Source organism: Oncorhynchus clarkii, chromosome 27 (assembly GCF_045791955.1).
Source record: "Oncorhynchus clarkii lewisi isolate Uvic-CL-2024 chromosome 27, UVic_Ocla_1.0, whole genome shotgun sequence".
NCBI lineage: Eukaryota > Metazoa > Chordata > Actinopteri > Salmoniformes > Salmonidae > Oncorhynchus > Oncorhynchus clarkii.
The window spans coordinates 21,862,508-21,880,377 of record NC_092173.1 but is presented as its reverse complement, the minus strand read 5'-3'; the positions used below and the strand labels follow the sequence as shown (position 1 = coordinate 21,880,377).

Genomic DNA, 17,870 nt, shown 5'->3' with positions numbered 1-17,870 from the left:
CCCATGTGTTAAAATGTCTGCTAAATTGCATATATCATTATGAGGATACTACCTACATATGGAAACGTGAGAGAGAAATTAAGAAATACTTTTTTATATAATGACATTGTTCTTGTTGTAAGGGGACAATGCACTAAGTGTATTTTTGTATCAGAGAAACCTTTATATTGAATTTAATTTAATCTTGGCTACACTCTTGATAATCTGAGGTAGACTTGTCAACGAACAGCAGTTATGTCTCTTCATATTCCACTGATTAGTAATTGGATGAAAACAATGCACATTTTCATTAGCTTTTTAATTTATGGACCCTATGATGGTGTCATGCGTTTTATTGTTTTGTTTTCAGACCAAATCAATGCTGCCAGTTAATTCAGTAGCAGTCTCTCTCGCTCATTCATTTGTCACTCCAAAGTAATTATTTTTTTGTAAAGCATGATAAGATTGCAAGGTTGTTTCAAACAGAGTGTGTAATTTATTAAATGGAAAATAGAATGCATTATCAGAAGGTAAGCTTTTTAGTCTCTCTTATTTAGAGTGCCATTTTGTCTCTCACTCTCTCTCTCACGTGTGTGTGTGTGTGGGTGTCAGACAGAAGTGGATGTTCATGTTGTTGGGATTTTTCAGATCCAGGGGTAAAGTGTAGAACCAGAGATGAGATCAGACAACAACGTGAAAGAAAAAGTAAAGATTTAATGCATGGTAATGGAGAAAGTACATGGAACCACTATCTTTCAAGACAGCAGGGCTGTTACAGTGGGTGGGTCTACAGTATATTTGTCTATGGATGTCTCTGTCTCAGGACTGCCCTAAATGTACCTTGTATTTATCATTGAAACCTATAAGTTTTCTACAATGAAAATGTAGACAGTTGCTGCCCCCAAAAGACATCAAGGCAGCATTGCAGGAACATTGTAGATCCCTGCTGAATCCTATGGAAGCCCAGAGAGGACATAAAAAAACAATTCCCTTGTTATGTCGAGATCACTAATTATTTATCTCACGGTCACTACATAACATGACAAAGGTTGTTTTGTCGAGCTCACAATATAAACTTTACTGGATGTACTGATGATAGATCGACAGTATGGCTGAGGCAGCTGAGACCACGGTAGATTAGCACATACGTTTTATTGATTGCTACACTAAGGGATGGTGCATTTCATGTTAACATTAGGCATTCATTTGTATTTATCAGTTTATAAGTTAGAATGTTAGCAAGCTAAATGTCCCCTACCTTGAGCTAAGAGTTCATGGGACAGCTAAGCTCTTGTGGGGCATGTAAGCCTTGACAATGCCTGACGGGCAAACCAGTCTCCCAGGCTGTGTGCCACCCCCAAGACCACTGCCAATCGCATGCAAGCAACAACTCAGCTAACTTGGTAAATCTTGTGAGTGAGCGAGCTAGCTAGTTCGTTATATAGTCTTGTTATCTATTCTGGCTGTTTGCTTGCTTCACTGATATGTGTATAATTTACAGTGGGTGAGCTCCATTCCTGACAGGCAGATCAGATTCAATTATCAGAGGCTGATAATTCACCATGCTGCCTTGTAGGATGTTTCATATGTAAATCTCCTTGCATGCAGATTAGGACTCAGTGCATTATGTATATGATCAAGAGAGGGTGTGATCTATTTCTGTCATATGGATCAGACTCAATAGCAGCCTCGGAGGTGGATAAATCAGGATGCTGCCTACTGCAAGGAGCTTTACCTATGAAACAGCCTAAAAGGCAGCATCCTGACATCAGCTTTTTGAGGCTGCTATTGAATTTGATCAGCCTTCCAGGAATAGAGTTTACCCCCTGGATCATATACACATCTGCCAATAAAGCACTCTGACAGCTAATCTGCCTGCAAGGAGCCTTACCTACGAAACAGCCTGCAAGCATCCTGAAATAGAAGGCTGAAATGTAATCTGATCATCCTGTCAGAAATGGAGCTCACCCACTGTGAATGCAAATATTATCCACAAAATACAAAGTGACACATAACAGTTATGCAAACAACCAGTATAGATTTCAAGCTAGCTTGCTAGCTAACTAGCCAACAAGACTACCTAGCTAGCTCACAATAGCTGCGATGTGCCTTGCATGTGATTGGCTGTGGTCATGGTGGTGGCACACAGCCTTGGAAACAGGGTTGCCAGACAACGCTCTAACCATTAGGCTACCTACCGTCCTGAACAAATGAATGGCTGATGACAACTTTTGTTATGTAGTGATCATGAGATAAATGGGTCATGATCTCGACATTACAAGGGAATCGTTCTGTTTATATGTCATCTCTGGACTTCCATAGAATCCGAGATTCTCGACATGTTTATTTTCTGCAACAACATCTGTGGCATTATACTACCACTAGATGGTAGTAGCTACTCAAAATTATATCTAAGTGCTGTTGAGTCGAGTGAGAAGCAGGCTCAATAGTAGTTCCTCGGTGCCTCTGTTCTCTGATTCTTCCTGTGCAAGGCCTGTCATATTCTTACGAGTTTTAATTAGGCTGAAACACAGAATTCAGACACAAACAAGAGAGTGGATGAAGGGTGATATAGTTTCAGTTGAATTGCCTTCAGATGTCTCATAGGTAGCTAGCTACATTGCTTTAAGATATTAAGATTATATTAAGATATAACAAACAACAATGACAATCATAGTGGCAGTCTACTGTTTGGTGTAGCTTACAAAGTAGGGCACTGTATTTGGAGAAGGACATAGGATGTCGGGACCATGGGCGTGATGAGGTCACAATCATTGCATTATGCTATGGGCATATTAACACAGTACCAGAAAATAAACTAATACAAAGAAGCTCATAAAAACATGAGATGCTCAAAGCTGCTGAGAGAACAGGCCATCTAGGCACTGAAAGATCAACTTAATCGTCTCTCTGTTTTGCCAGATTTGTTCAATGTTTCCCATGTAGATTTCATGTAATGAAAACATGCGCAGGGCAGACCACACCAGTTGATGATTTCACATCAGTAATCTCTCAAAATAATATCCAAGCTTCTTCACCAGTTCCGGATCGAACTGTAATGCATGCTTTTAACCTCTGCATTAACTGTGTCATGGGAGCCAAGCTTGTGTGCAAGTATTTTTGTTATGGTGAGTGAATGAGGACCCAAAAGCGAACTAACTTAAACAGAGCTTCTTTAATAACCAAACATAGGTAGGCTCAGATAGACCGGCAGATTCCGACAGGACAGGACAAGGTTACAGCAAACATGACGATAGTCTGGCTCAGGCATGAAACACAACAAACAAGAATCCGACAAGGACAGGAACAGAAACAGAGAGAGATATAGGGACCTAATCAGAGGGAAAAAGGGAACAGGTGGGAAACGGGGTGAATGGGTAGTCAGAGGAGACAAGGAACAGCTGGGGGAAAGCGGGGGAGAAAAGGTAACCTAACAACGACCAGCAGAGGGAGACAGGGTGAAGGGAAAGGACAGAGACAAGACACAACATGACAGTACATGACAGTACCCCCCCACTCACCGAGCGCCTCCTGGCGCACTCGAGGAGGAAACCTGGCGGCAACGGAGGAAATCCTCGATCAGCGCACGGTCCAGCACGTCCCGAGAGGGAACCCAACTCCTCTCCTCAGGACCGTACCCCTCCCAATCTACGAGGTACTGGTGACCACGGCCCCGAGGACGCATGTCCAAAATTCTACGGACCCTGTAGATGGGTGCGCCCTCGACAAGGATGGGGGGGGGGGGGGAAGACGAGCGGGGGCGCGAAGGACGGGCTTGATGCAGGAGACATGGAAGACCGGGTGGACGCGACGAAGGTATCGCGGAAGAAGAAGTCGAACTGCGACAGGATTAATGACCCGAGAAATACGGAACGGACCAATGAACCGCGGGGTCAACTTGCGAGAAGCCGTCTTAAGGGGAAGGTTCTGAGTGGAGAGCCAAACTCTCTGACCGCGACAATATCTAGGACTCTTAGTTCTACGCTTATTAGCAGCCCTCACAGTCTGCGTCCTATAACGGCAAAGTGCAGACCTGACCCTCTTCCAGGTGCGCTCGCAACGTTGGACAAAAGCCTGAGCGGAGGGGACGCTGGACTCGGCGAACTGAGATGAGAACAGCGGAGGCTGGTACCCGAGGCTACTCTGAAAAGGAGATAGCCCGGTCGCAGACGAAGGAAGCGAGTTGTGGGCGTATTCTGCCCAGGGGAGCTGTTCTGACCAAGACGCAGGGTTACGAAAAGAAAGACTGCGTAAGATGCGACCAATAGTCTGATTGGCCCGTTCTGCTTGACCGTTAGACTGGGGGTGAAAGCCGGAAGAGAGACTGACGGAAGCCCCAATCAAACGGCAAAACTCCCTCCAAAATTGAGACGTGAATTGCGGACCTCTGTCCGAAACGACGTCTGACGGAAGGCCATGAATTCTGAAAACATTCTCGATGATGATTTGTGCCGTCTCTTTAGCAGAAGGAAGCTTAGCAAGGGGAATGAAATGAGCCGCCTTAGAGAACCTATCGACAACCGTAAGAATAACAGTCTTCCCCGCTGACGAAGGCAGTCCGGTGACAAAATCTAAGGCGATGTGAGACCACGGTCGAGAGGGAATAGGAAGCGGCCTGAGACGGCCGGCAGGAGGAGAGTTACCGGACTTAGTCTGCGCGCAGACCGAACAAGCAGCCACGAAACGACGCGTGTCATGCTCCCGGGTGGGCCACCAAAAACGCTGGCGAATGGAAGCAAGCGTACCCCGAACGCCAGGGTGGCCGGCTAACTTGGCAGAGTGAGCCCACTGAAGAACGGCCAGACGAGTAGGAACGGGAACGAAAAGAAGGTTCCTAGGACAAGCGCGCGGCGACGGAGTGTGAGTGAGCGCTTGTTTTACCTGCCTCTCAATTCCCCAGACAGTCAACCCGACAACACGCCCCTCAGGGAGAATCCCCTCGGGGTCAGTGGAGGCTACTGAAGAACTGAAGAGACGAGACAAAGCATCAGGCTTGGTGTTCTTAGAGCCCGGACGATAAGAAATCACGAACTCGAAACGAGCGAAAAACAGCGCCCAACGCGCCTGACGCGCATTAAGTCGTTTGGCAGAACGGATGTACTCAAGGTTCCTATGGTCAGTCCAAACGACAAAAGGAACGGTCGCCCCCTCCAACCACTGTCGCCATTCGCCTAGGGCTAACCGGATGGCGAGCAGTTCGCGGTTACCCACATCATAGTTACGTTCCGACGGCGACAGGCGATGAGAAAAATACGCGCATGGGTGGACCTTGTCGTCAGAGAGGGAGCGCTGAGAAAGGATGGCTCCCACGCCCACCTCTGACGCGTCAACCTCGACAACGAACTGTCTAGAGACGTCAGGTGTAACAAGGATAGGAGCGGATGTAAAACGATTCTTGAGGAGATCAAAAGCTCCCTGGGCGGAAACGGACCACTTAAAGCACATCTTGACAGAAGTAAGGGCTGTGAGAGGAGCTGCCACCTGACCGAAATTACGGATGAAACGACGATAGAAGTTCGCGAAGCCGAGAAAGCGCTGCAGCTCGACGCGTGACTTAGGGACGGGCCAATCAATGACAGCTTGGACCTTAGCGGGATCCATCTTAATGCCTTCAGCGGAAATAACAGAACCGAGAAATGTGACGGAGGAGGCATGAAAAGTGCACTTCTCAGCCTTCACAAAAAGACAATTCTCTAAAAGGCGCTGGAGGACACGTCGAACGTGCTGAACATGAATCTGGAGTGACGGTGAAAAAATCAGGATATCGTCAAGGTAAACGAAAACAAAGATGTTCAGCATGTCTCTCAGGACATCATTGACTAATGCCTGAAAGACAGCTGGAGCGTTAGCGAGGCCGAAAGGAAGAACCCGGTATTCAAAGTGCCCTAACGGAGTGTTAAACGCCGTCTTCCACTCGTCCCCCTCCCTGATGCGCACGAGATGGTAAGCGTTACGAAGGTCCAACTTAGTGAAAAACCTGGCTCCCTGCAGGATCTCGAAGGCTGAAGACATAAGAGGAAGCGGATAACGATTCTTCACTGTTATGTCATTCAGCCCTCGATAATCTATGCAGGGGCGCAGAGACCCGTCCTTCTTCTTGACAAAAAAAAAACCCTGCTCCGGCGGGAGAGGAGGAGGGGACTATGGTACCGGCGTCAAGAGCTACAGACAAATAATCTTCGAGAGCCTTACGTTCGGGAGCCGACAGAGAGTATAGTCTACCCCGGGGGGGGGGTGGTTCCCGGAAGGAGATCAATACTACAATCATACGACCGGTGTGGAGGAAGAGAGGTGGCCCTGGACCGACTGAACACCGTGCGCAGATCGTGATATTCCTCCGGCACCCCTGTCAAATCACCAGGCTCCTCCTGTGAAGAAGAGACAGAGGAAACAGGAGGGATAGCAGACATTAAACATTTCACATGACAAGAGACGTTCCAGGAGAGGATAGAATTACTAGACCAATTAATGGAAGGATTATGACAAACTAGCCAGGGATGGCCCAAAACAACAGGTGTAAAAGGTGAACGAAAAATTAAAAAAGAAATGGTTTCACTATGATTACCAGAAACAGTGAGGGTTAAAGGTAGCGTCTCACGCTGAATCCTGGGGAGAGGACTACCATCCAGGGCGAACAAGGCCGTGGGCTCCTTTAACTGTCTGAGAGGAATGTCATGTTCCCGAGCCCAGGTCTCGTCCATAAAACAGCCCTCCGCCCCAGAGTCTATTAAGGCACTGCAGGAAGCTGACGAACCGGTCCAGCGTAGATGGACCGACAAGGTAGTGCAGGATCTTGAAGGAGAGACAGGAGTAGTAGCGCTCACCAGTAGCCCTCCGCTTACTGACGAGCTCTGGCCTTTTACTGGACATGAAGTGACAAAATGACCAGCGGAACCGCAATAGAGACAGAGGCGGTTGGTGATTCTCCGTTCCCTCTCCTTAGTCGAGATGTGGATACCTCCCAGCTGCATGGGCTCAGCACCCGAGCCGGCAGAGGAAGATGGTAGTGATGCGGAGAGGGAGGCGACGGAGAGCGCGAGCTCCTTTCCACGAGCTCGGTGACGAAGATCAACCCGTCGCTCAATGCGAATAGCGAGTTCAATCAAGGAATCCACGCTGGAAGGAACCTCCCGGGAGAGAATCTCATCCTTTACCTCTGCGCGGAAACCCTCCAGAAGACGAGCGAGCAAGGCCGGCTCGTTCCAGCCACTGGAGACAGCAAGAGTGCGAAACTCAATAGAGTAGTCTGTTATGGATCGATTGCCTTGACATAGGGAAGACAGGGCCCTGGAAGCCTCCTCCCCAAAAACAGATCGATCAAAAACCCGTATCATCTCCTCCTTAAAGTCCTGATACTGGTTAGTACACTCAGCCCTTGCCTCCCAGATTGCCGTGCCCCACTCACGAGCCCGTCCAATAAGGAGAGATATGACGTAGGCGACACGAGCAGTGCTCCTGGAGTAAGTGTTGGGCTGGAGAGAAAACACAATATCACACTGGGTGAGGAACGAGCGGCATTCAGTGGGCTCCCCAGAGTAACACGGCGGGTTATTGATTCTGGGCTCCGGAGATTCGAAAGCCCTGGAAGTGGCCGGTGGATCGAGGCGGAGATGGTGAACCTGTTCTGTGAGGTTGGAGACTTGGGTGGCCAGGGTCTCAACGGCATGTCGAGCAGCAGACACTTCCTGCTCGTGTCTGCCTAGCATCGCTCCCTGGATCCCGACGGCTGAGTGGAGAGGATCCGAAGTCGCTGGGTCCATTCTTGGTCGGATTCTTCTGTTATGGTGAGTGAATGAGGACCCAAAAGCGAACTAACTTAAACAGAGCTTCTTTAATAACCAAACATAGGTAGGCTCAGATAGACCGGCAGATTCCGACAGGACAGGACAAGGTTACAGCAAACATGACGATAGTCTGGCTCAGGCATGAAACACAACAAACAAGAATCCGACAAGGACAGGAACAGAAACAGAGAGAGATATAGGGACCTAATCAGAGGGAAAAAGGGAACAGGTGGGAAACGGGGTGAATGGGTAGTCAGAGGAGACAAGGAACAGCTGGGGGAAAGCGGGGGAGAAAAGGTAACCTAACAACGACCAGCAGAGGGAGACAGGGTGAAGGGAAAGGACAGAGACAAGACACAACATGACAGTACATGACAATTTTGGGCAACATTCATTATAAATGTAGGATAGAGCAGATTGGTTCCATAGAGGTGTATCTACAGCCCTGGGCCCGTATTCAAATGTAAGAGTGCTGATCTAGGATCAGGTCTCCCTTGTCCATGTAATCTTATTCATCATGATCTAAAAGGCCAACTGATCCTAGATTAGTACTCATACTTACGACGCTTTATGAATACGGGCCCTGGCACTGACCCTTTCACACAGCATTCATAAAGACAAACCCATGCTCTGTCTTCTAAGACGTCATCTTACCAACGGATACAATAGCTCTGGTAAGATGTAAAGCATTCACAGAATGTCTGAACTGTACTTTACACAACAACCCCAAACATGCTAGATAGGAGCAAAGGTGATGACATGTTTGGCATCATTATGGCTGACCAGTGAAACACTGGCCAACTATGTAGTGTAACGAAGAGCCCTCTGTCGACTGGGGTGATAGCTCTGGTAAGGGTTATCAGTAGGTAGCTTCCACCCGGTTACATAACCCTGCAGCTTAAAAGCTGCTACCCTATATACATAGACTTGTAATCACTAGCCACTTTAATAATGGAACATTAGACACTTTAACATGAAAATACATAGTATAACCTCTAATGACATAAACATATATAACTCCTTGAGCTAGATACGACATCTCTAATTTGATGGTAATAACAAGCCAGTTGCAGTGATACCAGCTTCTCATTTCCTTTAAAGACTTAGGAGAATTGCGTTTGTGTTTGTGTGTGCATGCACGTCAGTGTGTGTGTGTATGTGAGACACAAGCAGTCTCCTCCAGTTCTCTGCCTTCCCAGATTAATATCAGGCCTGTACAAAGGGGCCCTCTATGCCCCGCAGGACGACTCCCAGGACAATGACTCCACTGTCTGACAACACCATCGCTAACTCCTGCTAACTGATACATGTGCAGATATCGCAGCTCTGAGATCACAGGGAATCTTATCCTTCAATTATACCTGTTCTTCCTGTGATACATAGTGATAACAAGGTTCATGATGATGGCGTGACCAAACCTTTCACTAGCGTATCAATTAATCAATTTGATTTGACAACAATACACGGAGCAAGTTGACTTATAGCACTTTGTGACATCTGCTGATGTAAAAGGGGCTTTATTAATACATTTGATTGATTGACTTTCTTTTTCATATGTATTACTTGTGCATTGTCTAGAAATACGAATTTTGAGGTGGAATAAGAGATGTATTCTGTTTTCTGTCAGAGATGACAAAGATAAATAATTTGACTTCACAGATAGAGATAAGATATGTCTATCTAACCATCTGATCTGCTTGAACTTCAGCTGCTGTATGTATGCCTGCTATGTTTAGGCTTTTACAGATGTTTTATATTAATACAGCAGTCGTTCCCGAAATCAACAGTAGCTGTTGGAGAACGTGTGACAATCCTCCTTGTCTGCTCAGCAGCAGTAGCCTACACCTGCACACAAATCTACAAGAAATAAAGTGCATGAACTCAGAAAGTGTCAGTCTAGATCTTCCCTCTGTTAGCATCATATCGCAGCTTTGAAATTGATATTTTGAATACGTCAAAATGTTGAATCATGGTATGGCGATTCGAATAGACGTTTAGTTTATGCTCGACCTATTTTGAATAAAAATGTAAGAGGTCCACGGACTACTGCGCATAGCGCACTATTTCACAGCAAATCCTTGTGATTCAGATTGGGCGGATTAATTCATGTGTGTATGGAGGCAGTGGCTTTGTCACTCATTCGTTGAACAGTGTGCTGGCGCAGGTCTTCTGCCGTTACTACATCGTTAATAAACTAGAAATACTACCAATTTGCCATACAAAAAAATAAATAGCTAGCAATATGGGAATGTATTGTTATTGAAAATATCAAGAACAACCACATCCTACAGGGACCACATTCTTTATTAAGCCATTTGCGTGGTCTAATCAAGGAGTTGCAATGATCCACGCGAAGGATATCATTTTAGCCTTCATTCTCGTGGGCTCTACAGGTAAGATGGCTAAGCTAATGTTACTGTTTTTCCTAATGGCTGCTATTCAGGCCAGGTATTTGATAAAATACTCGAATCAGGAAAAAGGTGGACTGTGCGTCCATGACAATCCCCATCCATTGAAGGACTGTGTACAGTACATGTCCCTCCCTCGGCAGTAGCAGGTGGATGGATGGATGAAGGAAGATTGTACAATACAACGTTTTTGAATGAGATGCTATTTTAATGTGAATTGGCTGGTTAGCTGCTGCCACGCAGTTAATATGTTGTTAACATATTCTGCCATGGTGTACACGATTAAACATTTTCTTAGTTAAGAATGCATGACTTTATTTGATATATATAGCTGGTTGTTTTATCATATTCTTAGGACAAGTGTCATTTTTACAACTGTTAGCTAACTAGCAACCCATCAGCATTGATCCTTCCAGCAAGGCATTTACATTCTGCTAAAACAATTTGGCATGCACGTGTGATAGGTTGAAGTTAATCTCATTACATTAGGGTTTATCTTTTATCGTCATATCACTAGTAATTGCATTGATATAGAATACAGTATGGATGTGTCTATTGGATGGATAGCGTTTAAGACACTGCTTACGTGCGTACATCAATGCATATGTTGCTACTCAGTAACTCTCCTCCTGGTCTTCTCTCCCAAACATCATCATGACTCTGGTCCTCGAGCCTAGTATCCGTCCGTAGGCGGGAGAGCGACTGCACGCAAATTGAAATTTTGCCATCACTGAAGGATTGTGTGAAATTGAGATTAAGCTACTGTCACAAGTGTGGCTACTTTCACTCGCTTACATTTTATCAGCATCCATTTAACCTATGGTCCAGATCCACACCTGTGTGGTCCAGCCCTATCAGCAGTTTTAACAACAATTTCAAAGATTTACAGTTCATATAAGGAAATCAGTCAATTTAAAATAAGTAATTAGGCCGTAATATATCGATTTCACATGACTTGGAATACAGTTATGCATCTGTTGGTCACAAATACCTTAAGGTAGGGGCATGGATCAGACAACCAGTCAGTATCTGGTGTGACAACCATTTGCCTCATGCAGCCAGACACATCTACTTCGCATAGAGTTGATCAGGCCTGTGGCCTGTGGAATGTTGTACCACTCCCCTTCAATGGCTGTGCGAAGTTGCTGGATATTGGCGGGAACTGGAACACACTGTCCTACACCTCAATCAAGAGCATCCTAAACATGCTCAATGGGTGACATGTCTGGTGAGTATGCAGGCCATGGAAGAACTGGGACATTTTCATCTTCCAGGAATTGTGTACTTATCCTTGCGACATGGATGGGGCATTGCATTATCATGTTGAAACATGAGGTGATGGTGGCAGATGAATGGTACAACAATGGGCCTCAGGATTTCGTCATGGTATCTCTGTGCATTTAAATTGCCATCAATAAAATGCAATTGTGTTAGTTGTCCGTAGCTTATGCCTGCCTATGCCATAATTCTACCGTCACCATGAGGCAAACAGCGCGCCCACACAACGCCATTTGCAGATGAGCTTCCCAGAGACGGTTTCTGACAGTTTGTACAGAAATTCTTCGGTTGTGCAAAGCCACAGTTTCATCAGCTGTCTGGGTGGCTGGCCTCAGACAATCCCCCAGGTGAAGAAGCCGGATGTGAAATGATGTTGGAGGCAGTTTATGGTAGAGTCATGAACATTCAATTAAAAGGAAACAGCTCTAGTGGACATTGCACGCTACCTCAACTTGAGACATCTGTGACATTGTGTTGTGTGACAAAATAGCACATTTTAGAGTGGCCTTCTATTGTGCCCAGCTCAAGGTGCACCTGTGTATAGATCATGCTGTTTAATTAGCTTCTTGATATGCCACACCTATCAGGTGGATGGGATTATCTTGGCAAAGGAGAAATGCTCACTAACAGGGATGCAAGCATTTGAGAGAAATAATATTTTTGTGCGAATAGAACATTTCTGGGATCTTTTATTTCAGCTCATGAATCATGGTGCCACTTTACATGTTGCGTTTTATATTTTTGTTCAGTATAGATTGTGAAGAAAACAATTGTACTTCAATGGGTTGATATCACTCATGATGGTCAAGCAGAGATAACTCTTTCGATGTTACTGAGCTATGAATCCAGCAAGGCTTCTCATTCAAAACAAAGCAAAGCCCCTAAGATTACGATTAAGATCACTTTATTGGTCAATTGCACGCACACAAGGTCCAACAGAAATTTTACTTCAGCTTTTAACACACCCCCTCCGAAAGACACACATACTGTACACTACCGCTCAAAAGTTTGGGGTCACTTAGAAATGTCCTTGTATTTGAATGAAAAGCATATTTTTTGTCCATTAAAATAACATCAAATTGATCAGAAATACAGTGTAGATTGTTACGGTTGTAAATTACTATTGTAGCTGGAAACGGCTGATTTTTAAATGGAATAACTACATAGGCGTACAGAGGCCCATTATCAGCAACCATCACTCCTGTGTTCCAATGGCACGTTGTGTTAGCTAATCCAAGTTTATCATTTTAAAAGGCTAATTGATCATTAGAAAACCCATGTTTGAAAACTGTTGTTCTGATTAAAGAAGCAATAAAACTGGCCTTTAGACTAGTTGAGTATCTGGAGCATCAGCATTTGTGGGTTCGATTACAGGCTCAAAATGGCCAGAAACAAAGAACTTTCTTCTGAAACTTGGTAGTCTATTTTTGCCTTACAAGTCCTCAACTGGCAGCCTCATTAAATAGTACCCGCAAAACACCAGTCTCAACGTCATCAGAGAAGAGGCGACTCAGGGATGCTGGTCTTCATTCAGTGGGGTGAAAATCTGTTCAAGTTAGTATACAGACACCCTTGTATGTTTTTATAGCCTACCCAATCTATTGGTGGTGCATAGGTGCAGGAATCCCAGTATTTCCCTACTTGATTACAAAACATGGCCCCTATTGTCTTGTGTTATAATAAAACATAGGCCTATGTATCGATAAATAGGCTTCTTATCTTGGGAATCTGTGATTGCATCTCTCTTTGTGTCTCACTTTGGCTATAAAATCATGTTTATGATGGTCATATACATGTAGCTAGAAGTGTAATAAATGCTTAGTGAACATACTAGATCGTTACTGAAGGTTTCAGTGGTGATGCTCACTCAACAGTACACGCTGTGTGTGACTCATCTCTGTGATGTCACCTCCTGATATGGTGACGAGTTACGGTCCTCAAGCTTTAGCTGGGATGGAGGCTGAGCCTGCTAATAATGCTGCATTCCTCCCAGAAGCAGAACACTGTGTTACTCCCCTGAGATTCTATAGTAGTGCGAGAAGGAGATGCTAATTGGAAATAGACCTTTGCTTATCATGTCAACAAGCAATGCTGTTGTTCCTCTCAACATATCCGCCATTTGAATATACATTTTGGCTAGAATATCCTCAAATGCTGTTAACTTTACTGTATCTTAAAAAAGTAGGCCCTTTGACGCTTTTCCACATCTGTCGATGGTTTTATATCAATATAATCTCATAGTTTCACGTTGGAATTTGCTTTAATTGGATTTTTGAACGGCGAATTATGCGTGGTTACAGGGTTAATTCCATGTGGTTACAGGTAGGGATGCACGATATATCGGCGAACATATCAGAAATGGCCAATATTAGCTAAAAATGCCAACATTGGTATCGGCCGATGTCTAGTTTAACGCCCCGATGTGCAAAACCGATGTCAAAGCTGACGTAATTACGCCACGTAAAATTTTGCTCTATATGTGCAACACAGCATTCCTAAACTAGCCCACAATGTCTGCTGTGTGGATCGAGCAGTCAACAAGTCGAGTAGTCATTTGAAAGAGTAAGAACGTTTCAGCGAGACAACTCAAAGGTGAAATCCGTTAAAGCCAAGATAATGGAATTCATTGCCCTTGACAATCAACCCTTCTCTGTCGTGGGTGATGTTGGCTTTCGCGGACTGGTCGAGCACCGGTACACACTACCAAGGGAGCTATTTTTAAGATGCTGCCCTACCGGAGTTACACAGTAATAGCGTCACTGCTATTAGCTTCACAACATACATACTATGGTACGCCATTTGTGTCTTTGCGTGTCAAAAAAGATACAGTAGCACTGTCAAAGCTGTACAAAAAAGTCTGCAAACAAGCAAACACCGGCCACGAACGATGTGTTTACAATACCAATCCACAATAATCCACAAGGAAATCCTGATTGAGATTGAAACGACTGAACAAATGAACAACGAAACGACACACCAAGTAAGTAAATAAATAGGTTTTGATGATGTTTTACTGGTAATCGGGACATACGTGAATGCCAACAAAATAACTTTTTGGTGTGTGTGTGTGTGTGTGTAACCTTTATTTAACTTGGCAAGTCAGTTAAGAACAAATTCTTACTTACAATTGACGGCCCGGATGACGCTGGGCCAATTGTGCGCCGCACTATGGGACTCCCAATCACTGTCGGATGTGATACAGCCTGGATTCGAATCAGGGACTGTAGTGACACCTCTTGCACTGAGATGCAGTGCCTTAGACCGCTGCGTCCATGTGTGTGTTAACTATTTAACCGTACTAGAATGCTTAAAAGGCTGCTAAAATTGTAAATATTGGTATATCGGCGAGGAAAATATTGGATATCGGTATCGGCCAAAAATGTCATATCGGTGCATCACTAGTTACAGGGTTAGTTCCATGTGGTTGCAGGGTTAAAACAGAAACAACTCAAAAGGTTAAGTTTAGGTATTAATTCCAAGTGGTTAAGGTTAGGGCTATGGTTTGGGAAAGGTTTAAAACAAATAATTGTTTCCATTAAGTACCATCAAGTACTTTCCCTGCTTGCTAGGGAGAGTGACCATTGGGTTCTTGGTCACCTCCGTGACCAAGGCCATTCTCCCCCGCTTGCTCAGTTTGGCTGGGAAGAGCTCTAGGAAGAGTCTTGGGGGTTCCAAACTTCTTCCATTTAAGAATTATGGAGGCCACTGTGTTCTTGGGGACCTTCAATGCTGCAGACATTTTTTGGTACCCTTCCCCAGATCTGTGCCTCAACACAATCCTGTCTCAGAGCTCTACGGACAATTTATTCGACCTCATGGCTTTGTTTTTGCTCTGACATGCACTGTAAACTGTTGTACCTTATGTAGACAGGTGTGTGTCTTTCCAAATCATGTCCAATGAATTGAATTTACCACAAGTGAACTCCAATCAAGTTGTAGAAACTGCTCATGGATGATCAATGGATACAGGATGCACCTGAGGTCAATTTCGGGCCTCATAACAAAGGGTCTGAATACTTATGTAAATAAGGTATTTCTGTTTTTATTTTTTAATACATTTGGGGGAAAAAATCAAAAAACTTGTTTTCGCTTTGTCATTATGGGGTATGGTGTGTAGATTGACGAGGAAAAATGTTTATTTAATCCGTTTTAGAATAAGGCTGTAACGTAACAAAATGTGGACAAGTCAAGGGGTCTGAACACTTTCCGATTGCACTGTAAGATGGAGAGAGGAGGTTGGAAATGACAGAAAGAGTCAATACGTAACCTGACTCATAATGCTTTTAGAGTAACATCTCCATTTCGAGGTTTGTGTTTAGATAAATCAGCGGTATGGAGGTTGAAGATTACAGTCCTGAACTTGGTGATGCTGGTTAGCCTTCTCTCTATCCAAGAAAGAATATCCAAGAAGTAATATCTCAAAGTAGAATATTGGCAGAGGCAGACACAGACGTAGGCTATGCCTCATCTCTCCATGGACAATTTTAGTTCCTGCTGTGACTGTCTGCACTGTCTTATGAGTGGTGATTTTGACAACAACAACACTACAGCCAATCATGTAGGCCTAGGTCTATGTTTGTATTTCTGCTGGATCCTGTCATAGGATGGTGACGAAACCCGCCAATCATGTGAGTGGATGTTATACTCCAATCTCAGTTGCCATGGAATCATAGGATAATCTTTATTCAGATCATAGCTGACCACTTACCAGCATTATCTACTAAAGCTGTGTTTGTTTGTAAACAAATCAGGACGCAATGGCCAGTGCTCTTTCTTCATATTGAACAGCATGGACATACCTGCAGTGAGCTTCCACCCAGGGCTCCTCCATTACAACCTTCTCTGAGAAGAATAAGCATATGCACAGAACGTTATAACACACTTACTAGCCTACACTTAGTTGCTGGACTGCTATCTTTAGTTCAGCTGGTGTTTGAATAGCATGTGTTACTTAAGCTGTTTATGGCTGGGATCCCTCTCAGACCAGCTGGTTGGCACCTTGGAGCACTTAGCATGTATAGTGAAACTTTTCTTTCAATATGGCTTTTAAGTAATGTTTATTAATCCTATTTTATGGCTGTATTATCAATATACCTTAATACCGGTATATTTGATGTGTTGTGGACTAAGTTGTTGGATCAAGCCAAGATTCATATCTGCATTTTATCCTTAAAGCCCAGTTGGCATCTGCCTTTATTCATCCTCAACCCTGTATAGGCAGCTGTGAGTGTGTGTGTTTGTGCGTGCGTGTGTGCAACTGAGGTGTGGATCTTGTGAGGCTGGCCAAATAATCCACAAGGAAATATTTACCAGTACAAAATGATGATGATCTCAGATTGACGACCAGACCCAACTGGGACCATGGGGTGTTTGAATTCCTCTTGGATGGAGGAGCTACAGCAATGGATGGATATGGATGGAGGATCTAGGAGGACTGTATGGATGAAGGATTCATTAAAACCAGAGTATGCACTGTTTGATATTCTGGATATCCATCAGAGCAGAGCCTCTCTCAGAGGGGTAGGAGAGGACTGCTGCAGCCTTCCTCAGCCTCCCCTTTGATGGTGAGTGGAGCAGACAGATCCGGGCCTCTGAGAGATGAGAGATGCTTGGCCCTAGGGAACTAAAAACATGACGTTACACATGCACACTAACTCAGTGTTCTGACTAACTCAGTGTTCTGACTACACACAAAACAACACTCACAGTGACTAGGGCTGTGATGGTCATTTTATTTTGGATGACAGTTATTGGTCAGTCAAATGATCGCGGTCACCGTTATAACCGTTAGAATAGCAAAGACGCACATTTTCTCCTCTCCTTCGCTCCTGACTGCATGTGCTGCTGCTGCAGGGAGTTTTTGCCTAGGCAACCAAATACTCATTTGCTACAACACCTTGCTTGTTTCAGCAAGGAGGAACAAAGTTTCATCACTTTGTTAATATTCCATGTTACCGCAGAAACAGACTCAACCGCACAAATGCCATCCCATCTTTAGTCAGCTGTTTGTTTCATAAAACAATATATATATATATATATATATATATATATAATAGAGGTCGACCGATTAATCGGAATGGCCGATTAATTAGGGCCGATTTCAAGTTTTCATAACAATCGGTAATTGGCTTTTTTGGACATCGATCATGGCCGATTACATTGCACTTCATGAGTAGACTGTGTGGCAGGCTGACTACCTGTTATGCGAGTGCAGCAAGGAGCCAAGGTAAGGTGCTAGCTAGCATCTTATGTAAAACAATCAATCTTAACATAATCACTAGTTAACTACACATGGTTGATGATATTACTAGTTTATCTAGCTTGTCCTCCGTTGTATATAATCGATGCAGTGCCTGTTAATTTATCATTGAATCACAGCCTAATTCGCCAAACTGGTGATTTAACAAGCGCATTCGCAAAA

The 17,870-nt window shown here is 44.4% G+C and overlaps 1 protein-coding gene across 11 annotated transcripts in view; it reads left to right on the top strand.

The window, feature by feature from the left end:
• The first annotated feature begins 9,923 nt into the window (after positions 1-9,923).
• LOC139386169 (neural cell adhesion molecule 1b) overlaps positions 9,924-17,870 on the top strand; it is a 106,902-nt gene continuing 98,955 nt past the window's right edge. For all 11 annotated transcript variants that reach the window (XR_011629015.1, XM_071131632.1, XM_071131631.1 and 8 more), the window contains exon 1: positions 9,924-10,156. Coding sequence is in view for 10 of the 11 variants with exons in the window: in XM_071131632.1 (XP_070987733.1) it covers positions 10,105-10,156 (52 nt within the window). In the remaining variant the exon portion in view is untranslated. The remainder of the gene's footprint in view (positions 10,157-17,870) is intronic.